We start from the raw sequence: 25,373 nt of genomic DNA on the forward strand, positions 1-25,373 counted from the left end.
AGCAGCTGAGGGAGCTGCGGGTGTTCAGCCTGGACAAAAAGAGACTCAGGAGAGACCTTATACTCTCCACAGCCCCCTGAAAGGAAGCTGTAGCCAGCAGGCAGTCGGGCTCATCTCTAAAGCAATCTGCGACAGAATAAGAAGAGTCTTAAATTCCAGCAGGGGAAGTTTAGGTCGGACAAAAAGCGCGATTAGAGATTGAAACGGGCTGCCCAGGGTGCTGGAGTCACTGTTCCTGGAAGCGCTTAGGGGAAGACTGGACGTGGCACTCAGTGCCGTGGTGTAATTGGTATGCTGGGGTTCCGTCTCGGGTTGGACTCGATGATCTCAGGGCTCTTTCCCAACCAAACCGACTCCGTGCTTCAATGTGAGCCGCGCATTTCAGAGGTGGTACGAGGAGTCACCCATATCTGCAAGAGATATCCACAAACCCCCGTCAGGGAATCTCCCATTCCCGCTATTTGTCCGGGCCAGGGACACCTGCTCGGAAGCTCGGCCGCCCGTCTCGCAGCCGGGATAGTGAACGCTGCCCCGTGCCCCGCCCCGCCCCGGCCGCCATTCCGCCCTCACGCCGCGCACGCGCGCCTCCCGCCCCGCCGCCGCGCACGCGCACCGCCCTCCCGCCCCGCGCACGCGCGGGCAGCGCCGGCGTGACCAACCAGCGGCGCGCGCCGCCCGCCCGCCCCCGCCGCGGAGGCGGGGCCGAGGTCCGCCGCCGGCCCAGGATGCAGCGCGGCGGCGACGGCGGTGGCGGCCGCCATGTTGTGCTAGTTTGTTGTTCTCCGGCGGCGGGAGCGGGGCCCGCCGGGCGCTGAATCCGAGCCCTTCCCGGCCCGTTGCCCGTGTCCTTCGCCGCGGCACCGGCACCCGCCGCTCCGGCGGGCGGCACCGCGGCGCTGCCGCGACCCGCCGCCTGGGCCGGACGAAGAGCCATGGCTGCCGCGCTGGGAGGAGGCGCAGGTGGGTGCTCGGGGGCCGCGCCCGGGGAAGCGGGGCCTGCTCGGGGCGGAGGCGCCACCGGTGGCCGGGGCCGGCGCGGCCCGTGTGGTCGGGGCTGGGGGAGCGCGGATCAAGGGGAGCAGGAGCTGCCCTGGCACCGCAGATTCCCGGGAGCGCCGCTCCGGGTCCTGGGAGTCGGCGTCGTGCGGCCATGGGAGGTGTTGTGGCCCCTCGGCCGGGGCAGGGCCCGGAGGGACAGCGGCCTCGCCGCGGGTGCGGGGCCTTCGGGGGCCATGGGTGTGTTTTATTGAAAGACATTCACAGAATCACAGGATCACTTAGGTTGGAAAAGATCTCTGAGACCATCTAGTCCAACCTATCACCGAACACCACCGTATCAACTAAAACGAGATACTAAGTGTCACGTGCAGTCTTTCCTTAAACGCCTCTAGGATGGTGGGTTTTTTTTTTTACATAGTTTTTACAGGCACACGTGTGTGATTTCAATAACACGTCTCTAATCTGCGGTGTAGTTATAATTTATTTCATAGACTGTTCAGAAGTAGATCTCGCTTGGAAAGTGTGAAAATGAAGTCAGTGCTTTACTCCACGACTCTCAGATGTTCGTTCCACTGTGCTTCTGCATGACTACGGGCACCTCGACACGCGGCATTTTACTAGCTCAAAACCCTCTGTGGTTTTGATTAAGCAGACTTTAAAATGAGAATATTTGATTGGGTGATTAAAGGAAAGTCTTTCAGGGGTCTCTCCCGAGTGTTCAGGGGAGATACAGTTAAGAGGATATGTGTATTTCTGTGCTTGTTTCGTTAGGAGTAGCAGTTTTTGATAAAGGTGGAACAGAGTGGTCAGTTGACCCACTTGTCCTTGTTTGTACAAAAGTTTTTGGTGATTTAGTCTTTGTAAGTTGTTGTCGAGGACGAGAGGGATGGCTAGTTCAGTGCTCACTCAGCTGAGGGGTCTGATTGTTCTCTGTGGTTGTTTTGATGGGTAAGCAAGGCACATAAACATAATTACATTTTTATGGTAAGTATTGCCATACATAAATTCCCAAATTTAGGAGTTGAGTTTGGGAAGAAGGCTAGAAAGGACAGCACTACTGGTAAAATGGCAAATAGTTTAATATCTTGTGCATTGTTATAATAGTGTTAAATATACTGCAATATTTGAGTTACTTTTCAAAAATCTTTGTGCTAATTAATGTGGTTCAGACCTGTGGTTCCACTTGTGATGTGGAAGTAAGGTTGCCATTCATGTCCTGGGTGGAAGTTTTTGTGGTATTATGAGGATAGAGTAATTTAAAGGAAGTGTCACTTTGGAAGCATTTTGATTCTTGTGTTTAAAACTGCTTCAAGTGGAATGAATGTGCTTTCACATACAAGGGCGTGTGCTACAGCAGACAAACTTCAACAAAGTGGTGAAACTGCAATTTCAAAGCTGATTTTTGTTGTTGTGGAGCTCATTTGTGTCCAAGGGTGAATTGGGATCCCTTTGTTCTAAGTGGGCAGAAGCAGTTGTTTGTTCAGCGTTCACACTGTGCTCATCAGTAAATGGTGGCCACTTAAATATGATCCCTGCCCCATATAAGCAGTGTTTGTTCACTCTTGATCATTGTGCAGCACTTGCTGAATGGAGGAACCCACAGGTCACACATTTATGCCCATGTGACTGCTCAGGGAAAATTCCTGGTTGAGGTTGTTAAATACACTTCTAAAGCCCAGTCAAGAAAGCCTACAATTTACAGAAATGAAATATGCAACTGTTTTTGGAAAGGGGCTGCTATCTAAAGTCAGTAGTGGTATCATGGAAAAGAAGCTCTGAGCTATAAGTGGTTTTGGTCATTTTAAGTTTTAACTGTAGATATCTGTAGTATTAATTTTTATTTTTTTTTTTAGAAGTTTTGTTATTGTTAGATTTTTGGATTAGTTTTAATTTTGGGGTGTGGGAAAGACTTCAAAATACAGACATAACAGCACCTCACTGTTTTTTGTTGTTGTTTTTTTTTTAAAGAAAAGGTTAATGATTGGTAAAATAGTACAAAATAGGTATTGGAAATACAAGTTTGCAAGTTGGTGTTAATTTGATGACACTGTAGCATAACAGCTGACAAAATTAGATAGTTTTGGCTTTGAGGATGCAGATTAAAGTTTAAGTCCTCTGTAAAGGTATGTTGCAGGACTGAGAATGAAATGTGAAATGTCTGCCTTGGATGAACATTTAAATGTATTTGATGGAAGGAAGGTAATTTTTCTGTTGGACAGCATGTATGGACTCATTGGTCATTTATAATCTTTAAAGCTTTGGGGAAATACTGGCATGATTCTTAAGAATAAAGCATTCACAATACTTTTGTTACCAGATGTGTTGGTGCAGCAAAGCTTTCTAAGGATGAAGGTTAAGGCTCTTTTGGCATTAGGTTTCACAGACTAGAAAGTTTTCAAATGATGGTTGGTGAGCTCTCTGGGAGTAATTCACAGTTGCATAATAGTTGGCAATAGTTGATTCTTTAGCTAATCATCCTGATTTCAGCCTGCTTCTAATTCTATTATGGCTACATGTTGAAACATGAAAAGTTGAGGTGGGTGTGCTACGTGATGATGAGGGACCTTGAGGCCTCATAGTTGCTCATTGATAAGGCAATGGTTCCCAAACTTTGTTCCAATTTTACATACAGAAACAGAACCAGAGGAAACACTGAATATTGAATAACATAATCTTAAAGGGTGAGTACAGAGAGGATGGAGGCTTTCTCTTCACAAGGAGCCATGTGGAGAAGACAAGGGACAGTGGCTACAAATTGCCCCAGGAGAGGCTTCACTTGCTACTGGGAAGACTTTTCAGGGAGAATAATCAGCCACTGAAAGAATTTCCTCAGAACATGAGGGAACCTCTGTTACTGGAGGCTTTCAGGATATGTTTGGGTAGGATGATAGGTAAACTATCTCATCCAGGCTCCCTTTTTCCTGGGAGACCAGGTGGTGTTGGAGGGATCCTTCAAACCTGGACTATTATGTGATTTAATGATCATATAAGATAAGAACCATTTTGTATAAATGCTGATTTTTTTTTCATTATATTTACTGCAGTCAGTGTGCAGCTTAATTTCAGTCTCATTTAGGGAGAGATGGTTACAGGGTAAACAACAAACCATGTCCAAAACAAAGCAAGGAACACCTTTTCATTGTCTACTATACTGCAGTAAGGGAAAATTATTGTGAATTTTCTTCCTTTCAGATTAGTTTACTTGTGATGAACATTAGTGGCCTAGAAGACGTTGGGTGGAGATGTCCTTGGGTTGTGAGTCATGACACGGGATGGAGTGGAGGAGGAGTTGGAGAGGGTCCCATTGACAACATGTGTCCCTTCCTGCTGGAAGTCCTGTACCGAGAGTATCAGAATGGGTGTTTCTTTACCTCTGGGGCTGTCCTGGGCTTCCTTTCATTTGAGCATGTATGAGGTTTCCTGTTGCACTCTCAGCAGCGCAAGGGCTTTAAAAGTCTCTTGTGAAGCAGTTGATAAAAAATGGAGAAAAGCTGATACTGCTGGCACAGCATGTGTGGTACATTCTGTGTGTTGTGGGACACTTTCCAAGGATGTAGCAGAAATTGTCCAGTGTTACAAATTCAGTTGAACTTTCTGTGCTTCGGGCTATTCAGCAGTGGCATCCAGGGGCTTCTTCATTTGTGCCTAGGTGGTGCACACACTAAAACTCCAAGTCTTAAAGGCCTATGGAGTTTACAGTTCTTGAAATAATATGCTCAGGGGTGTACCAAGGACTAGTGCCCTTGTGTTATACTTAGTATTGTATTAAGAACTATGCCAAGAAACAGTGCTGCCTTAATGTGCTTGAGGCAGGGACATGTCCTTTAAACAGAGCAATTTTTAATCTGTCTGCTTTTTTGACAAAGTTTCAGTCTTCTGAATGTTTTTTCTTTTCAGGTCATCTGAAATAAACATAGCCTTAATATCAGTTGTTTTTGCAAAAGTCAGGCCAAACTTTATTGTATCAAATATTAAACCTCAGATTTTAGGTCACATAGAATTTGTTGTCCAGAGTTTAGGATTTTGGCTGTCACAGGATTCACCAAAAATCTCCAAGTTAGTGATGTGATTCCTCTGTTGTGTTGTAATGCAGCCTCAGTTTTAACTATAACTTTTGGTTACTGTGAAGGATGATGGAGAGTTTATGGAGAGTTGCAGTTTCATCAGTGTCTAAATCCATTTGGGAACCAAGCTCATGTGGATTTCATTTAAACTCTCAGCCTTCCTTTGCTGTTCAGCATTTGTAAAACAAGGACTGTGGCACTTACAGTTTTCCAAAGCAAATGTATTTTTTAGTTCCATCTGACTTTGAAAGTAATTAATTTTTTTATTTTAAAATAATTATTTTTATTTTTTAATATTTTAATTTTTATTGTGAATTGGTGCTGTTTGGTTTAGATGTAGGTTTTTAATTAAATAGAAAAGGCCTATTTCTTTCAAGCATTTGTTAGAGAATTTCAGTTTCAGGCAGCATTTAATTAGTTCTGAGCTTGCATGTTGCTAGTGACTTGCTTTGCATACAACCTCTAAAAAAAAGTTGGTTTTGAGGATATAAAAAAGAATTTCTCTCCTGTAGAACTTACTTTTCTCTGCTTTTTTCTTTTTTTTTTTGGAGGTTAAACTCTGTCTATAGTAATGTTTTGGAAACAAAACATGAAATACTCTAATTGGGGAATGTGTTAGGCAATTGTTAGGTTATTATAAATACTTAGTCACCAGGTACTTAAGGCTTCTATGAGTAATTGTTTGCCAATATCAAGGCTGCCTGATGTCTGTTCCTGAACACGTAAACTAAACTGAATGTGATGTATTTGTCCAATATGGTAGTAAGACTGAATGTGATTTTTGGGATGGTGTAGAAAGGTTAATTTTTTTGTAGTAAGTGGGACTGGATTTGCTGTGGGCTTTGTGAAGTGTTATGTTTATTGCACAGACTTGGATTCAGAAATTCTTGTTGACCTCATGGGTTTTTCCCTGCCAGATGCCATCAGGATTCGTTACCAGAAGTTTTTGTTCAGCTGGTGTTAATAATACAGTTACATTGCCAGCCTGTGCTGCTGGCACAGACGTTCCTCATGAAACCTGTTATTTTGTATTGCGTAGCAAGAGATACCAAAATCCAGTTCACTGTTAAGCTGTGTTTACATGGTGTACTCAAGTGTTGAAAATCAAGTTTTTACCATTCTTTTGTGTTGTGTAACCTTTAGCAATGAAATATGATGAAAAATATTTTGTAGAAATATGCTATTACATAAAGGCAATCTGGTAAAATGTTTTTAATCTGGAGTCTTGCACCTGAAATGCTGTCAGGTTGTCATGTTTAGTGTATTGAATGGGATAGAGCAAAATGGACTTGTTACATTCAGTAATATTTGAACAGTAGAGAAATAGTAGTTTTTTTCATGTGGTAAATTACTTTTTCCCCTCATAATTTTTTGTTCTTTTTTTTCTTTTACTAGCTCCCTTACCTATCTATCATTGAATCATATTTGGTTTATTTTTATTTTGCCCCAAAGCAGTGAGGTTTATTACTTCATTTAAGGTTTAGTTACTTTCATTGAAATACCTGTTGGGGTAAAGAGTATAGGACTTTTTTATCCACTGAACTGTAGGATCATTGTAGCATCTCCATCTTGTTTTGGATAATGAGAAGTCTTCAGTGCCATTTCAGTGCCTAAAACTGCAATAATCTTTATGTTCTTCAAAGTGTACTGCTGAAACAAACCAGAGCACAGAATTTTGAACTGTTCAGGTTTGTGAGACAGCACCTGGTTAGTGTTCCAGAAGGCTTTCAGGTGTAGGTCTGGGAGAACTAAAAATGCAGTCATCAAATGTTTTCCTTACTCCAGAAATCTTGGCCATGTCACTGCAGTAAAATACTCCATCGTAGCAACAGTTGCTATGTGTGACTACCTTTTTAGGCTGTTAGTACCATTTTAAGATGTTGAGCTCTGCAGTGTTCTGCTGATTCACCTCCTACGCTTGTGAGACTTGACTGTGCAGCTTAAGACTTCCATTTTACACAGAAAAATTAATGAGGATTTTATTGAAGGAGTGTCCACAAAGTTAGAAACTGCCATCAGCATAGCCAGAGAAGAAATGAGGCTTGTATTCTGTGGATTTCTGGTGTGGATAATCTGTTCTCATTGAACAGGAGAAAAGATACCAGTTTTGGCCATGTATCATAAAACCAGGATGTAAGCTGTATGGAGCAATCAGTGCTGGTGCTGCAGCAGGGTAAATATAAATAAAATAGGAACCTTTTAGTGTGGGGCCCAAGTATGTTTGTGTTCATTCTACCTCACAGCTGGCCAGAGCCTTGCATGGCAGGCTGGTCTAACAAATCAGCCAGTGTTAGTCCTTCTCTGCAGCATCCTGAAACTTCCCTGCCGCTTGAATCACAGTGGTTTTCATAGAACTGCAGTAGGAGGAGCCAAGTGGTGGATTGATTTGGTTTTTCCCTCTATAACTGGTTGGTTCTGCTTCCTTATTCAGTTAATGGTTTTTGGGGTTTGTTGCATCTCCTTTGGTATGCTATGGGGCTTTTTTTGTTTTACTTACTAGTTTTGCCTGGAAGTTAGAGGGAGGTCAGTGTGTTTAGAGATCACCTGTCAGCATCTTCCAGTTGGTACCCAGCTGATGCACAAACATCATCTTTGTGAGCTTTGCTTTGGATGCCTGGAATTGTGAGGAGGAGCTGTGGACAGCGCCTGGAGTGTCTTAGCAGCAGTTGCTGTGTACGGCTGCACCAAGACTACTGGAGATGCAGAACTTCTTCACTGCCATAGACATTTTAGTGCTTTAAAAGCTTATGTTCATCAATTCTAACCATCCATTTGTTTTTCCTACTATCTTTCACACAGTAGTCCTGAGAATTATTTTAAAAAAAAATTAAACTTTGGCTGTTGCTCTCAGTGATTGTGTACTCTGCTGGTGCTGGGTGTTTTTTTTTCTGTACAAGTTAATGTTTTGCAGTCATTTAACCACCCATGACACAAACATTGACTTAGAAGTTTCTCAAGGAGAAGCAGCTATAAGTGGTACATTGATTGTTATTTACTGGTATTTTGCAATGTTACTGCCTAGACAGCTCGAAGAAAAATAAAAGCCTGTGTGGTTTAAGAAATGGAGAGAAAATGATGCCTCATGAGGTCTGTTAGGTATCATATCACATTGCAGGTGCAAGGCCTGAGTCCATTTCATGGCTGCTGTCTCACAAATAAAGCTGGCACAGAATGCTATTTGTAGATGCGTGACTGTTGTGACCTCCTTTTCTAAAGGAAAGCTACAACCTGCTCTGGGCTTTGACAGGCCTTAATGTCAAAATGGCATAATTTGTAATGCTCATTGTCAACGTCAGCTGTCACAGAATAAATAAGCATAAAAAAGAAAAGCTGTCTCCTTCTATCCTGGAGATCTTTATATCATGTGTGTTTAGATGAGAGAGGAGAGATGAGAGCAGGGAGGTGAAAAGGACATGTAGAGCAGTTCTTGAAAGTTATGGTCACTACAGGCTAATGGACCAGTCATTTTTGAGGTTTATTTGTTTCCTGCTCAGGAGGGCAGTGGAGGAAAAGACCTTTGCTGGGTGTAATTCAGGTCTGAATTTTGGTAGAAGTTGCTCATAAATAAGGAATAGCATGTGAGAATTTTGTAGGGGCTGGAAGAGCTGGAGGGTGGAGGTTTGTGTTGTTGGGTGAGTGGTGACAGTGCAGGTCCACACTAGAAATGTGCCAGGAACTTGGACCATCCTTTGCTATAGTTCCTTCACTAGCAGCAATAATAGGTTGAAACACTTTTATGGCTGTGAAACTTTGATATTTGGATTGGAAAAGTTAACCATGAGTTGTATCAAAAAGTGTTTCACTGTGCTGTGGAGAGAAGAAGGTGTTGATGTGTAATTTTGTGTTGTCCAGATTTAAACCTGGCTGATATGAAGCTCCATCTCTGGAAGGCTTGTGTGCTAAGAGCTCAGATTTTCAAGTGCTCTTGGTTTATAATACAACTATAGTGCTAAATGGGTGCCTGGCATGAAAAAACGTATCTTGTAAGCAGCCACAGCTTAAAAAGAATTTACTGTCTTCCTGATGGTGGTCATTATCTTGAGCTGTGTTAGGCAATATGTAGACACTTGTTATTTGGGTTACTGCCAAACCAGCTGTTTTACCTTAAAAAAGAATCTTTGGTTGTGGTGGTGGTGGTTACATCAAGTCAGTGGATTACTGTAATCCAGCTGTAAGAACAGCGTCAGTGCAGGATATTTGTGCCCTTAAAATGTCTGTGCAGTAGGACAGTCACTGCAGCATGGTTTGAATGACCATAAAGAGAGCAATGTGGCCTTTTTTTTTTTCCCCCAGAGACCACAGAATTAGTTAATTTAGTCTTAAAGAGGAAGATGGGAAATACTTGTGTATTTGTTTGGCTTTCCTCTCTGAGTAATAGAGGAATTGGAATAAGAGGTTGCAATATGTAGATGTTTGAGCAGAAAAATGTAGAACAACTGTTTTCAATGGTTTTAGCTCATGTAAATCAGTTAAAATAGAAAATACTAATTAAAATGCAGACATATCTGTTGATAGTAAAGGGGAGAACCTTATCAAGGTGAATTATTTCAACCTGCTGTTTTAAAATGTCATAGTTGTCTCATGTTGCATCATAATTCATACTGAGCACTTTTTTCTCCATAGCTATTTATGATTAAAATTCCTGGTTTGAGTGTTCTTAATATAGTGATGTTGCAAGATCTAGATTTTCTCTTCTTAATCTTTTTACCTTCTTTTAAACTTTGATCAGATACTAACTGATATTCTGATAAAATGAAGTGAGAAGTGAATAGGTTTGTCATTGCATGTGGGAAATATTCATTTAAGGATACTGGGCTGAGTTTAAAGAGCTGAAGACAGATTTGGCTTTGGAGGTTTATTACAAAAAACCCAGTTGAATAAAACAGTTGTTCCTTGGCAGTGTACTTGGTCAAAGAGTTGAATGCAAATAGGCTCAGGAGGGTGAGTGGATTTATGGCATCTTAGTGATCCCAGTTCAGTGTCAAACTACAAGGACTGGATTGCTTCACCTTGTGTATTTTGCAGACCATTTAACTGCAGCAGGTTTCCCTCTGTGTTGAGCATAAATTTTATTTGTCCACTTGTTTGATTGAAGTTGTTAAAATGTGTGAAAAGAGAGTGAATCCAGGTATGCATTCTCTGTTGGGCTGTAGTCAGAGGAGAGTGGAGGTTGAGGGTATGTGCTTCTAGTTTCCAGGTGACCAGAGATGATGTCTGAACAGAGGAAATGACCTTTGCCTATTCTTGCAGAGAAATGGAAGTTTTTATATTTTTAAATTAGCAAAATTTGTCATTTGCAAACTAAGCTGTGCAAGAGGAAGTGGTGCGCTAAATTACGGTATTTGTTGAGAGAAATATGGAGCAGCAGTTGTTTCTTGGAAGGCAAATGCATGTTTAGGTACAGAGTGTAATCTGCTTCAGTGACTTCTGGTGGTTTTACTGCCCCAGTTGAGATGATTGATGGTCCTTCCACCTGACTTCTCTCTTCCGTGTTGTGTTGCTGGTGCTGACCTGCCCTGTGCGGACCTGACATTTACTCCTATTTTCAAAGTGCCTGTGCAGGCCCAGCATTAGTGGATGAACTTGTGGCCTCCAAGGCAAGCAAAGATTTGGCAGGTGATGTTACTGTCACTTCCACTGCACCTGGTTTCATGCATTTCTGGGGAGCTGGTGCTTCTGCAAGGACCTTCATTGGCAGAATTTGCCAGTGATTTAGCTCATGCTGTTTTCCTTGGGTGATCCTTCTTGCAACAGTGAGAATTGGCAAAGCTGTGTAGTACATTCTGGGGGTTTTTTATTGTTGAAGTATGGAGAAGTCAGTTGATAGTGGCTGACCATGAGCCAGAAGCGTGCCCAGGTGGCCAAAAAGGCCATTTTGGTTTGTGTGTGTGGCCAGCAGCGCAAAGGCTTGTGGTCGCCTCTTTCTACTTGGTACTGGTGAGGCTCCACCTTAAATTGTGTGTTCAGCTTTGGGCCTCTCACTACAAGAAAGACACTGAGGTGCTGGAGTGTGTCCAGAGAAGGGCAGGAGTCTGGAGCACGGGTCTGACAAGGAGCAGTTGAGGGAGCTGGGGAGGTCAGCCTGGAGAAAAGGAAGCTCAGGGGAACCTTTTCGCTCTCTATAACCACCTGAGAAAAGGTTGTAGCCAGGTGGGTCTGTCTCTTCCCCCAGGTAATAAGGGACAGGACGAGAAGAAAGGGCCTCAAGTTGTGCCAAAGGAGGTTTAGATCAGATGTTTAAAAGGATTGGAAAGCTTTGGAGCCTGCTTCCCAGGGAATTGAAGTTATCATCCCTGGAAGGGTTCAGAAAATGTGGATATAGCGCTTGAGGACATGGTTTAATGGTGAACATGGTGGTGGTGCTCAGCTGATGGTTGAAATTGATAATCCTACAAGTATTTTCCAACCTTAATGATTCTTTAATTTAATGCTGGTGTTCATCAGTTTTCTTCATGTTAATTAAAAAACAGAAAAAGGTATTTTCGCATCTTCTAAACAACATGCACACCCCCACACCCACCCAGAAAATCCCATCTGTGTGGTTGCTTTGGCAACCTTTCATTTCTGTAAGAATTACTTAATGTAGTCACCTTTTTTCACAGATGATGACTTTGATCAGTTTGATAAGCCCGGTGCAGAAAGGTCTTGGAGAAGAAGAGCTGGAGATGACGACTGGGACAGGTAGGTTGAATATTTTCATGTTCAATTTCTGTATGCTGAATTGCATTGTTCTGTTTTCCCATTCTGGCATTTTGTACTCTAACATTTAGAGCAGTGCACATTTAAATTCTAATGAAGATGTTGGTTGTTTTGCATGTGTCAGCCAATGCTAGACCGTGCCAAACATGTACTTGCCTTGAGGAATATAGAGCATTGTGAAGAGATGCCATTTAAAATTGGATAAATACAAAGTATTTGTGGTGTGTAATTTTGCAATTAATGTTTTGGTTTTGCTTTTAAATATTTAGTAGACCTAAGTGGTTTAAATAGAATTTGCTAGTTCTTGAATCTTCCCAACTTAATTTTTAAAATATTTTTTACTTGAACTTGATGTTTAAATTACTATCCTCAGAGTTCTAGTTCAGTTTTAAATTGGGGAAGAGGAGGAGAGCTTAGGCATGGGCTTCTTCAACAGTATGACTGTTTTGGAAGATTTAGAGATGTGTGTGTTGTGGGTTATTTTGAGGGAGAATGTGTGTTCTTTTATGAGACAGAAATCAAGCTGCTACTGGTCTACTCTTTCTGGGAGAAAACTTTTCACTTATTTGTTATTTTTCTGTGATTTAATAGACTTGTTCAGATTTTGCCAGTGGTTTTCACTTGAAAATGGAGAAAAAAAATATTCCAAGTAGATTTCTGTCTTCTCTAATAATCACTCAAGTGATTGTCGTAAACAAATTTCACTGTAAGTAGTTTTCCACTGAGCTGAGCCCTTGGAGTAAATCAAGTGCTCTACATTTATTGCCATTCCAGAGGCATTAGTTTCCTCTTCCTTGGTTTTCTGCTAGGTTAAGTGGGTAGTTTTCATTGCTGCAGGGGGCGAGTATGTGACTGAGGAGTTTGGACAGTAGCTCTGGTGTATATATAGGGTGTTGGGCTGTTTCTGGTGAGCCGTGTCTGCTCTCTGGCAGGCCAGTACGGCTGTTAGAGGCTTGGATGCTCAAGTGCACCAAGGAGCTGCTCTGGTTTGAGTGTAATTAAAATAACTTGCTCAGGCTGGGTCACTCCTGTGCTGCTTCACGTCTCCAGGATTGGCTATTCAGAAACCTTAAAATCAGTATTACAGGCAGAATGTTTTGTATGAGACTATTTTCTGAACTTTTGGCCTTTGTTGCATGAATGGGTGGGCTCTTAGCTGCTAACTGGTTACATTTGGGTTTAGCTGCCCTACTCATCACCTGAGAAAATTTGGAAGAGTCAAACAGCTGTTGCATCAGAAGTTGGAAGCTTTTACCCAGTGATAAACTCCTTGTGCAAAGCTGGTTCTAGTAGGGCTTGACAGTAGTTTTAGAGTATTTTCACCAAGCTGAGACTTTGAACAATACAAGGATGTAGTTTCGAAAAACATTTTAATTTGTGTTTATTATTAGCTGTATTTGATTAAAGAGACATGATCAATAATTCAATAGTGAAATTGTCAGGGAAGTAGTTTCAGATGCAGACCAGAAGATTCTAGAGTTTCATCTTGCTGATAATTTCAGAAATTTTATCTTAAAACTGTATCTAATAACTTGCATGTGTTAGAATATTTTTTGGTTAATATTATTCTCTTCCAATTGCGAAGCTGTCTTTTTAAGTGTTGAGTTCTCTGGGAGTCTTGGCAGTTACAAATGCTGTACATGGATATGTTGCTTAATGTAATTGTTTGGGGTTTTACCTGCTGGCCTAATTCAGTATAGGACATAGTTTCTTGAAGATGGAAAAAAGGCTGGATGGACACAGTAGTCTCTGTGTTTTAATCCTTCATGCTTTGTTTTCAACTGAAGCATCATTGTATTGGGGGAGAGATGGACTTCTGTTCGTTACACATCTTCATCAACCATCACCTCTTACTGTGTTGTTACTTGACTGAGTCCCATCCCCAGTCACTTAAATCATTTTGAATTTTCAGATCTCCGTCCTTTCTCAAACTCTGGAGGGTGTTAACTGGGAGTCAGGAGGCCCTAGTTATTTGGGAGTACAAATGTAACCTTGTTCTTGGAGAATTTTTCCCATTTTTTACAAGTTCTTTTCCTGAAATATTTGTGTCCTTGCTACAGCTCGTGTTTAATGAGGTATGTTTATGGAATTGGAGACTTAGAAGGGTCAGTCTGATGTCTTTATCACATTAATTTGTACATTTATCTCATTAAGTAGCCCAAAGCTTTCATTTGGGTAAAACCTACATTTCTGGTGCTCTCCTTCAAGATGATAGGGTGGATTTAATAGCTGATTTTTGCTGAAATTCACTTGTTCAGATAATTCTTTCAGATTACTGATTTCTCTATGCTGGTTGAAAACTTTCCACCTTTTTTCTGCTTTTTTTTGGAGGTTTTTTTTGTGTGTTTTTGGGGTTTTTTTTCTTATTTGAGAAAGCAAATTTATTCAGTGAGGAAAATGTTGGGTATTGGGAGTTGAGGAAGGGGAGGATAATCTGTCTCTTTCTTGTGAGAGCAGCATACCCAAAATCATCTTAACCCAAAATTTCCTAGTATTGTGGTTTTGGAAAGACTAGCATAGGTGTGTACTTTTATTCCAGTTTAATTTCTTTTATGTGGATGTGTGATATCAAATTGCAACCATTTATTTTTGTCTATTTCTCTCAGCTAGTCTAAGATCTGTTAGAGTCTGGGGATTTTTTGTTTGTTTTCTTGGTGATTCTTTTGTTTGTTTGCTTTGTTCTTTAATGGTCAGATATAGTCCTTGTAGTCCTTCTTTTTCCTAAAGGCAACTTCAGATTTGGCTGCTTTAAAGGAATTTGAGATAGTTCCACTTTACTGTGCAGGCTTTTCGCTGTTACTTTGTTTATTAAAAAAGTTACTCATGGCCATTTTTCTTCTAATTTATCAATGAAAGTACTGAATAACATTGAATATTTTAATAGGTTTTGAAGGGCACTATGTGAGCTACTTTTTGCCTCTGATACAAACTTTGTTTATATCCTAGTGTTAATTCTTTTGACTGTCAAGTAATAGGCCAGAGTTTCTGAAGATCTAGAATGTGTTTGCAGTTAATTCTAGAGATCAAATGTTAATTTTCTTCTAAATAATCCCATCAAGGATGCTCTTTGGTAATGTGGTAAATAGGCCTAGGTATGTTTAGATAAATTAATTTAATCTTTCACTTTCTTTTACATTCCTTTCCTTAATCTGAATCTCTTGCTACCTGAACTTGGTTTTTGTCTTTGAATGATGCTGTAACATAGCTTTGCCATCTCCTGGAATTTCTCTAGTGCAGTTTTACTAAAAACTGTTAATGGTGGACCACAGTTCTGGGAGATACTTTCAAACTTTTTGGTACATTTGTCAGATTACTGGCAGTTGAAAAGATCAGTGATTTTTTTTTTTTTTTGAGACAAAATTGAAGTAGGAAATTCTTCTGCAACTATTTCTGTTACATAGAGTTTCCTGTCTCTGAAAGAAAAGGCTGAAATTCTAGTCAGTTTGCTCTTTGGAATGTGTGATATCTTATCTCCCAGTTTTTGTTTAATATTACATTGAGCACAAAGCAATTGTTTGTTAATGTTCAGTCATTCCTGGAACTATTTGTGATCAGTAACAGTGGATAAGTTCTGTATACTGATGATAATGCCCTATTTAGGGCTTTTTGGTGTATTATTTGTTCTTTCCTAGCCCACAAGATTTTTACAACCCTCACTCCCCCTTGCCTCCTATCTGTCCTTACCTGTACAGTAATTGGCTCTGAAAGAGATCGATCCATCTGCAAAAGCAACTGATTTATGTTTTGGGGTTGCCTTGTCGTTTTCAAGTATGTGCCATGTAGTCATGAGGAGCTCCTATACAATTTCCTTTCCAGTTCATATAGGCTGTTCTCACTTGGGATGATTTGATTTTTATGTACTAAGGCATGGTGGTTTTTGGTTTTGTTTTTTTAAGGTGTGCAGGTAGAAATAGTCTCAAAATACAGCTCATATTTCAAATCACTGGCATCTTGTTTTCGTATTGATATGCATATTCTAATACATGATTTTGTAGGTAACAAGTGTTTATTATAGAAGGGGAATCTGGTCATCCCTGTCACTAGATAATTCCTTCACTGAAGGAAGAATGAAATTAAGCAGTTTTTCTAAAGTTTAGCTCTCCTAGAATGTAATTCTTTGTATCGAATCATATTTATGGGGAAGTTGCACTGTGATAGCAGAAGTGTTGTAAACCAATATTTTTGTACTCCCTGAATACTTAGGCACAAATATAAAATTGATGAAACATACATTTGATTTTGTCACCCTACAAATGTATGCTTGACCTTACCCTCAACTTGAGGAGGAGGAGGGAATAAAGGATTTATGAAAGATCAAGGCCTAAGCCTGGCCCTTACGGAAGATCCAGGCTCCCAAGCCAGCTGGCTTCCCAGCTCCTTCCTGGGGAGCTCGGGCCACATGGAGACCTGTAGACTGAGTCTTGCCCACAGGACATTCCTGTCTTGTGTCCTCCCTGGGGAGCTGAAAATCAGCAATTTAGACAAAATGAGCTTGGACAATGTGTCCAAATGGCCTTGGAGTGAAGGCTCTAGAATGGCTGTTTTGGATGGCTGTGCCTGTGCTTGGCTAGGTTTTTCTGCTGTGTTTAGTTGAGGGGTATGGAAGGGAGAGCACATAGAAATGAAATGACTGTGCAATAGTAGACTTATTTAATATGTATGGTCTGTTGTTTGACTGAAAATACATAACTTTTTTTCCCTGAATGCTTTACTAAAGTAGACTTTGTGCTGGCTTGGAAGCAGTTCTCCTCAAGGCAGTTTTTTAAGGCATATGCCCTGTAAGGTTTTTGGTTTTGTTTTGTAAAGTTCAGCTTCTTAAATTTGTTACTGTTTTACAGTGAACTTGATGATGACTTGCTTGGAGAGGATTTGCTAACTGGAAAAAAGGTAAGAGATATGCATTGTTGCAGATATTAAAAGTGTGACTGTTGTTCAGCTTAGTCAGTTCAAGTGCTTGGTTTGACCTCATGTATTTTACAGTCACCCCCCCAAAGCCTGACAGCCACAGGTACCTGAGGTCTGCTTTGCTGCCAGAGTATTCTACACCCAGGGCTTTGTTTCCTTTTGTGAAATACCTCCAAGTGTGGCTTTTAAAAATAAAACTTGGAGAAAAAAAATTTCAGCCCAGTTAGGTCTCCTGAATGCTAATTAGCATGATGGAGAATTTAATCCAAGTGCCAGTTTCTTGGCTATTAAAAATCACTTGTCAAAATACCAGCAGTATTTACCAGAGAGGAAGTAAAAAAATCAGTCAGTGTTGCCTGTGAAGTTCACACTCAGTGTGCATGATCTGCTACCTCGCTGTCTGATGAGTGGGCAGAGGATTTCCCCTTTTAAAGTGAGGAGAAATATATGGGAGCAGCTAAAACTGGGGAATGTCAACAAGTTTTCCCCATGTCTGCTATAAACTCTTCCTGCTTGTACCTATTTCCAGGATTGAACTTTGTGAAAAGAGCTAAACATATCTTTGGATTTGCCCATTAAAAGTGGGAGAAGACAGGACTTCTATTTGAGAAATCAAATTGACTGGTCACCTCTTTCTATATTTTATCTTAGAAGTGAAATAATTTTGAAAGTAGTTTTTAAAGTTTTAGTTGGATATGAATAGGTTGTTAAGAAACCCAGCTGTATTAAGAGTTGAGTTTTGTTGTAGATTTTTATAACCATCCTCTAAATGTTGGAAGTTAGCTTCTTGAAATTATTATAACTTCTGTAAGTATTTCCTATTAAAGATAGGAAGTTCCGATAGGAAGTTCCTTATTCTCATGTGCTGGTTTAAAGAGAATAAAATTCCAGGAGGATAATTGCATATGTTCATTACACAGTTACCAAAACCAGAAACAGTTAACATTGAATGGAGGTGATAAAGATACTTACATATAAAAATTATATATAATTATATATAATTAGTGAATACTAACCAGTAGTTGCTTTTCTAGTGTATTATGTTTTTTTGTGTGTTTTTTCTATTCTTCTTTTTAGTTTTTCATATTACAGGGCAGTATCTGTGGGTATGGACTCAGGTGGTGGAGAAATAGTGGATTTGTCAGGAAGTTTCCCCTGAGTTGTTTAGGCTAAACTTCCTTCTATTTAATCTCATCCTAGCACTTTTAGATAAATCGATCTTTGTGTAACTTTTCTGGTCCTATTACTTTAAGGGTTGAAAATGTTGCTCAGCTGAACTGCAGTTATCTCTCCCTAGGGGTAATTATTAAAAAAAAAAAAAACAAAAAACCAAACAAACAACTGGAATTTTTTTAATTTGATGACAAATTAGGAGGAGAAACAGTATTTTCTTCTATTTTTTTCTTCTCTTACAAACTAATCACTATTTTTCAGATTTCTTTATCATATCCTTTCCTTCAGTCTCCTCTGTCTTCTCTCTAGAAGTTGCAGTTCATGTATTTTCTTGACTTGCCTAATGCATCAAGGTCACAGGGCTGTGTACAAGAGCTTACCTTCCTTCCTTCCTGGTCTGTCTTAAGTGAGTTGTCATCTTTAGCTGTATTTGAGAATGGATCAGTGGAAAAGAAGTGTTGATAATCAGATAAATTTGAGTTATGTAAATTTCTGTAGGATTGTTGAAATGTATTTTAAGATTTATGATCTTGTGTGGTTTTTCTCATTGAATTAGATAATCTCTTTGAAGATATGGTCTTAGTTTGGGATGTATTCTTCATGAAAAATATTTAGTGTTCAGTACTTAGTTGAAAGTTTATATCTTTTATGTTCACAATTGACTTTTTTTGAAACCTAGAATCAGTCAGACTTGTCAGATGAAGAGCTGAATGATGATCTTCTGCAAAGTGACAATGAAGAGGAACAAGAATTTCGGTATTTCTTTTTTGTATCTTGTTTTGGATAACTCAAAACTATGAATTACTCCTATTACTGATAATTAATAAATACTAAACTAAAGTTATTGCTATATACTTAAAAGAGTTTTGTTTTTTACCCAGCCAGCTACTTAGTGATATATATGTATGTACGTATATATATATGTATATATAATGTACTCAGTAGCACTATTAACATTTCAGTAAAATTATTTTTCATTCCTTTTGATAAATTTTTTCAACCCTCTAAAAAGCTTATAAGAAAAAATTGTGTTATCTGCTGTGCATATAGAATTAGTTATAAGCACTTACAGAGCTTTCTTTACTGGCTCTGTATTGCTTAGTGTGGTAAGCTTCCTTTTCCTGATGCCAAGATGAGTTTTTGCTTTTTCTTTTATATACCATTTATATTGCTTTTATGTATCCTCAATACTCTTAGCATGCATACTTGTAATTCCTTAGGTCTGATAATTTAGCATAGTCCTAGTATTCTGTTAGGCCAAATTCTCTGTAGGAGACATCCTAAAGGCCTTGTAGTAGGAGGCTGGGAAACCCTACACTGTCTTGGGAAGCCAAGGCCCTCTCTAGAGTACATCCTGTAAACTAGAGATTTGGCCCATCCAGCGGGGAATTCTTCAGGGTGGGAGGATATCATGCTATTCATTCAAGTCTCTCATTGGGGCATCCTTGTTAGCTATGCTAATTTGTAAGGTCTGTAAATTGTATACACAATTTATCATGTGTATGCATTTCGAAGTGGTGTGCCGTAAGGACCCTTGTTAAATATCGAGGTTGAAACCCCTTTATCCCTTAATTGTGTCTGGTTCTCAATTTTTAGGACCAAGGAAAAGGCATCACTCCTATATCGTCCTTTTCTGCCATCTTTCTTCTAAAAATCTATCTTACCTCCTAAGACTCCAAGGAGGGGAATTTGTGACTTAAATATTTGTGTACAATTACATGGTAGAAAAGTTTGAACAGACTTAATAGGCTGGAGCAGATATTTCCATGGGAGTTTACTGAGGATCCTGCCCTGTGGTAATAGAGCTCCTTAGCTGAATTATGGGCATTACAAGTCAAAATGAGTGTCTTGTTATTTTTACTTTTCAAGCTGGACTGAAGTAGGAGAGGAGATGCTTGTGATGCCAAAGTGATGCAGTGCCATTGGTGCTTTTACTGGCCTGTTTTTCCAGCTTTCCCTTATTGCATGCTGTGCAGGGCACGTCATCTGAAGGGCTATGAATGTATGTGTATGTATAACATACATAGGTGTATCTCCATCTCTGAGATGTCCTGTCTTTAGCTGTAATTAGAATAAGGAACTGTTGTCCTTATGTTGGACTGATGGTGTGATAAAATGCTCCACCATCGATCTCTTCATTGGCTGCCATTTTCCTCCCTGTGGGAGTGAGGTTTGGACTGTTCCCTTCAAGAAGGGGAATCCCAGTTACAGTTCTTGCCTGTTTTTTTACTGTATGTCCTCCTTGAGACCCCTGGGTAGCAGGGATGGCTGTGAGACCCAACACAGTGATGATAAAGTGTCTCAAATGTGATAATATTGCTCAATGGAAGCAGGTTTCTGTAGACAAGTTTTGAATTTTTAGCAGTTTTATTGCCAGAGAGATCCTTTCCCTTCCCCTTATGTTTCCAGTCAACCTCATTCTTCTGTAGTTGGGAGGATAATGATAATCCTGCATAATGTCTTCATTTTTGTGTTAAATCTTCTCCCTTTTAGAGCTGCAAAGAGCTCAAAGCTGCCTGGATCTTGTTCCCCCAAACACAGGAAAATGGAGAATAATAGGAATGTTATTTTAAAAAATAAATAATAAAGTCTTAGTGTTCCTTATACCCGGAGCTCTCAAATCACGAGCTAGTCTGCTGTTGGTTAGTTGCTTTTTTGTGTTGATGGCACAATAAACTCTGAGCTTTGCTTTGCCTGCCTGCAGATTATAAACTTAAAGTTTTTGTATTGATTGTTTTTCAGTGTCTCTGCTAGTTGAGAACATCTTAATCATTTAAGTTACAGTTCTTGACTGTTTATTTTATATTAAGTGGAACATGAAATCTATCATAAAAATGCAAGTTTGAATTCAAGATAATGAAGTATGAACAACATTAATACATGTAGAAAAAACGTATTTTAGTAGTGTATTCTAAAAGATTGGGAAAACAGATGCAGTTATAATCATTTTGTGTATTTTCTTATTTTTTTTTTTGTTAGTCTTGGAATTAAAATTGAATCTGGTCTGCTTTGGTTACCAAGCAGGACTTTTGCCAGTTTGACCTGCTAAACCATCTGGTTGGTTTGATTCCCCTGGTCAAATAGCCTGCAGCTGGTGATAAGCTGCATTTTAGTATGCATTATGAGAACATGGCATGGAGTCAAATAGTGTATGTGGTATAATTCTATCTACCAACTTGGAGACTTTACGTTTGCTGGCTTTGTTTTGCTAAGTCTTTGTGAGTAGTTGCCAGTTAGACTTTAGCCTCTGAATTTTCCCCCTATCCCACAGCTCTCCAGGTGTCACAGTGAGCCTCAACGCCACATCCGGCATCCTGACATCATACGAACTCTCTGAGTCCATCAACGATCCCTCGCTGGAACATGAGTCTGAGTATGACCAAGGGGAAGATGAAATTGGTTATGACAAATCTGAAGCACCTGAAGAATATGCTTCAGAGTATGCAGAGGAGGGACATTACGAAGGCAATGATCCTGAACTGACAGAAGACCAGATAGAATATGGGGAAGAGCCTGGAGAAGAAGATGAGGTGCTAGACCTTGAAATCAATGAACCCCTAGATGAATTTCCAGTGAGTTTCCTTCTATTGTATCTTCAAAGATAACATTGCTTCACGTGCATAGGGTTTTAGACTGATTTAAAATCTGTTTACCTCTCTAGGGAGGAGGGGAAATTAGACCTATTATCACTGTCTGCCAGTTTCTTTATCTAGGCTGTGACAAAGTTTGTGTTGACAGCTTGTTTGGCGGTAGGTAATGCTCCTTTGTCATGCTGGAAAGCAGTTGAGAATCATGACCTTGAGGATTGTATCCTTAAAGAAGAAAACAGCTTTGTGTGGTGGAGATACACTGCCAATTGTTAGAAGTACTTAATGCAAAAGCTTTTATCCAGGCTTTAGACAAGATCTGATAAAGTCCTTCGAAGGTGAAAAGATTATTGACCTGCTAAAGACATCTTTAAGGTGCTAATATCCCAAAGTGATTGATGTCCTGCTTGTTCATCCTTTTTGTAACTGAGAGCTGTCTAAACCTGAATAAAGAGATTGGAGGTTAGTTCAGAAAATGTCACCTGCATAATTCAATATAATTTAAGCAGCATATTAGAGAACATGCACTGGCTTTAATTGCTAATGAAATGATTTAATCTTAATGAAAACTGTATGTGATCAGTGAGGTATTTGAAAATACAAGCAAACTTAAGCAAGATTTTGCTTTTGTTTTATGTTCATAATTTTTCAGAGTTGAGGCCACTCATATGTAAGCACTTGCAGAATGCTTTAAGAATGTTTATATTTGATGGGGTAAAATCTGATGTTAATGTATATGTGCTATAGATGTGTGTACCCTGTAGTGTTCTAATCATTGGATGCAGATGTATAGAAGTAATTGGGGCAAACAGTATTGAATGGGATCTTTAAGATAATATTGCTGGGATATGAATGGAAACTGTTTTGGTTTTCATAATACTGAAATTATTGTCTAGTTAAAAGCTCTGCTACTTATGCTGTATGTGTGCCATATCACTTAGAGCTGACTGTTCTGAGAGATGCAATACTTCCACTCTGGAAGCTGTAGCAATGCAGTCACACCCTACCTGTTCAGTTGGCCTCGTGTCTTTTCACCTTCCTGTTTACTTCTTTAGGATGAAGATTACATGCAATCATATAATGAGCAAGCAATGGAAGAACAAGAGTATGCAGCTGATGAGGAGTTGGAAGAATCCCAGGCAATGGCTAATGAATCAGAAGAGGTATGTAATGAATTTAATGGAAACGTAAAGTAACTAGTTCTGCTACAATTTGATTTTGTAGAATTGTACATGTTGCCAGGTAAGAATTGATGCAATTTTGCCAGTGTTGAATTATTGGTGGTTGTACTCTATGTATAAAATTAATTGATAGCATCTGTATTGTCAGATACATCAGATCTCCTCTCCCCCTTGGGATTAAAATCAGAAGGGACAGCTAAAATGTGCATATTTAGTCTTGACTTCAACATTAGAAACTTCATGGGCCCATTTGGGTAGGAAATGACAGTAATACTGCACCGTCTGTTAAATCTCCCAAGAGCTGTGGTGCTTCCCTTTACCAGATGGATCACTGGCGCTGTTGGGATGTAAATACAGTTCTTGGGTATCCCCTTTTAAGGAGGAGTGTAAGCGTGGAAGTTTTGGTGTTTTAGACAGGCAGAGGTGAGATTGTTGTTTTGAAAGTTGTGTTGAGACTAATTCCTGTGAGATTTATCTTCTTTGATAAGGAAAATGGATGAGTTCCTTCATTTGCAATAAGAAAGGTGATGCCAAAAGTCTGCCAAGTATGCATTTACTAATTATAGCTTGGTAATAATGCCTAGAGATTTTTTAGTTTTTTATGTATTTTTAATATATTTATAGCCTTGTAGATTTTTAATATATATTTATGTGGTTACTAGTATTTTTCCTCCCCTCTCTCACAGTTTAACATACTCTTGTCATACATTCTTGAAATTCTATTTTGTCTTATTCTTAAGGAGAGAATTTCTGACAAGGACATCTTATATTCTACCAGAACCTAAGAGACTTAACAAGAAAATAGGGCCAAGAAGCCCCTGGACCAGCTGACTCAGGGCTGGTTTACTGGGATAACTGATTTCCTATTGGGTGTATAGGCTAGATATACTGTTAAATTAACTTAATAAGAATGTAGAATGTGTCGTGTGTGCAATGCCGTATTTTGTGCACCTGCAAGCTTTCATTAAGGAATTGCTTTTTTATCTTGCCACTTGAACTCTGTTGCAAGTTTTTCCTTTTGTTATTTGGCAAGAGTATCACAACTGTTTTTAATTTGCAGCATGTTTTTTGATGTAAGATTTTCCTTCCTTTCCCCACCAGGAATCTGCTTTAATATTACTTTTATTCCAGTTCTTAATTAAATGGGATTGAATGGATTACCTGCTGAGAAGTGTAGTCAGAGTGTATTTCCTCTTTGGAGCTTTAACTCATCAGGAAATTAATTCCTCAAAGACACAGCAGCATTACTGTATAAACTGCTGACAACTGGGTGTGCTGTGCTGCTCCAGTTGTATCAAACCTATCTTGGCAATTTTGGTGGGTGGAGATCTGTGTTGAAAGGGGCCACCTGCATTGTTCAGCCTGCACTGTTGCAAGCTTAACATCTTGCACCAAATACACATTAATATAGGTAGTTTCTTACTTCCCAAGTGTTAAAAGAACTGTGAAATCCTTGATCACGTTTTTATTCCTTCACTGGACTGATGATACACACTTTTGTTTTGGTGTTTTGGAGGTGTACTGATGCGTTTGATGTTTGCAGCCACAGTCCAAGACGATGAGCACAATGCATATTATGTAAAATTAAATATGTAGCTGGGATTCACTGCCAAACTTATTGCTGTAAGAAAGCACAGCTTCATTTTGGGAATATGAATTCTAGAGTGAGAATTCTCTAAAAATCACATTGTCTAAATTTGTCCAATTCAGAATTAAATTTGTTTTGTTCAAAAGGTACCATTGATGCATATTTTTATTTGATTTGGGTAAATGGAGCATTTATGGAATTTGTTCATCATATAAGGTAAATGTTTTTGCTGTACCTTCAGTTAGTCTACATTTTGGCTTTATTCTGATGGTTTGTAGATTGTCACAGTTTTTTTTCCAAAATACTACTGTCTTTTTGTTCCTTTATTATTTTGTATGGATCTTGCTTCCATTTGGCAGTAGGCTCACAGTTGCACTTGCCAAAGAATACCACCATGAGAGAGTACCTTTATAGAGTATTCACTTCTGTTCATTGCATGGTTAGATGCCTGCCTCCAGCTCTGAGAAGTTTTGTTCTTTATTCAAGTGTTATATAACAGCACTTTTCATTAAATCTCATAACGTTCAGTTCTTGTAAACAGGAGTAAGGGTTGGTGTTCTGCAACACAAGAGTGGAGCTGTAATGGGTACGGTACAAAGGAGGAGCATTAGTATCTCTTGATTGAAATTTGGCATCTGAGTAACAGAGGGGTGTTGGGTAGTGTTTTATTTTAATCAGTTTCCACATTAAAACCAGCTAAAGCTTCATATTATATTGCATGAAGAAACCTTTTTGTAAACCAAGGGAAAAACTGACTGGTTGGGGAATTGGAAATGATGAGGGAAACAAGTGAATAAGGGAAGTGAGACACTTGTTAAAAGTGGCACTCAGGTGGGAGAAGTGAGGAAGAGGCAAGTAAAGTTTGTTTTTGAAACAGTGCTTAAAATTGCAGAACTTGGATTTTAAATAAATAATACCTTGTGTGGCTTCCTTGAAAAATGCAGCAGTGATTCAGAAAATATTTTTGTCTTCTTAAGGTATAAAGCAAAACACAACACCTAGAAGTTTCAGCAGCAAATAGGTGTAGTAGAACAGCCACATGAGGTATCATGTCCTAAATATTTTAGAGGAAAAATTTCACTAATTACTTCTGTGAAATGTTCATAAAAATTAAACCTTATGAAATTAGAATTCATGTCTTTTTTTATATTGGAAGGTAATCTGTGAAGTCAGTGAT

At 39.5% G+C, this 25,373-nt stretch overlaps 1 protein-coding gene across 2 annotated transcripts; it reads left to right on the plus strand.

Moving 5' to 3' along the window:
• Positions 1 to 700: 700 nt before the first annotated feature.
• LOC131574366 (RNA-binding protein 33-like) lies at positions 701 to 23,775 on the plus strand. 2 transcript variants are annotated; one of them, XM_058828804.1, is made up of 7 exons: positions 701 to 960; positions 11,666 to 11,744; positions 16,601 to 16,649; positions 18,520 to 18,596; positions 21,112 to 21,412; positions 22,483 to 22,590; positions 23,710 to 23,775. In XM_058828804.1, the coding sequence occupies exons 1-7, from the start codon at positions 933 to 935 to the stop codon at positions 23,758 to 23,760; spliced, it is 693 nt and encodes a 230-aa protein (XP_058684787.1). In that variant the 5' UTR covers positions 701 to 932; the 3' UTR covers positions 23,761 to 23,775. The 2 variants fall into 2 exon arrangements, with proteins under 2 accessions (XP_058684787.1, XP_058684788.1); XM_058828805.1 differs by lacking the exon at positions 23,710 to 23,775 and adding an exon at positions 23,349 to 23,408.
• Positions 23,776 to 25,373: the final 1,598 nt, after the last annotated feature.

This window comes from Poecile atricapillus, unplaced genomic scaffold (assembly GCF_030490865.1).
Source record: "Poecile atricapillus isolate bPoeAtr1 unplaced genomic scaffold, bPoeAtr1.hap1 scaffold_269, whole genome shotgun sequence".
Taxonomy (NCBI): Eukaryota; Metazoa; Chordata; class Aves; order Passeriformes; family Paridae; genus Poecile; species Poecile atricapillus.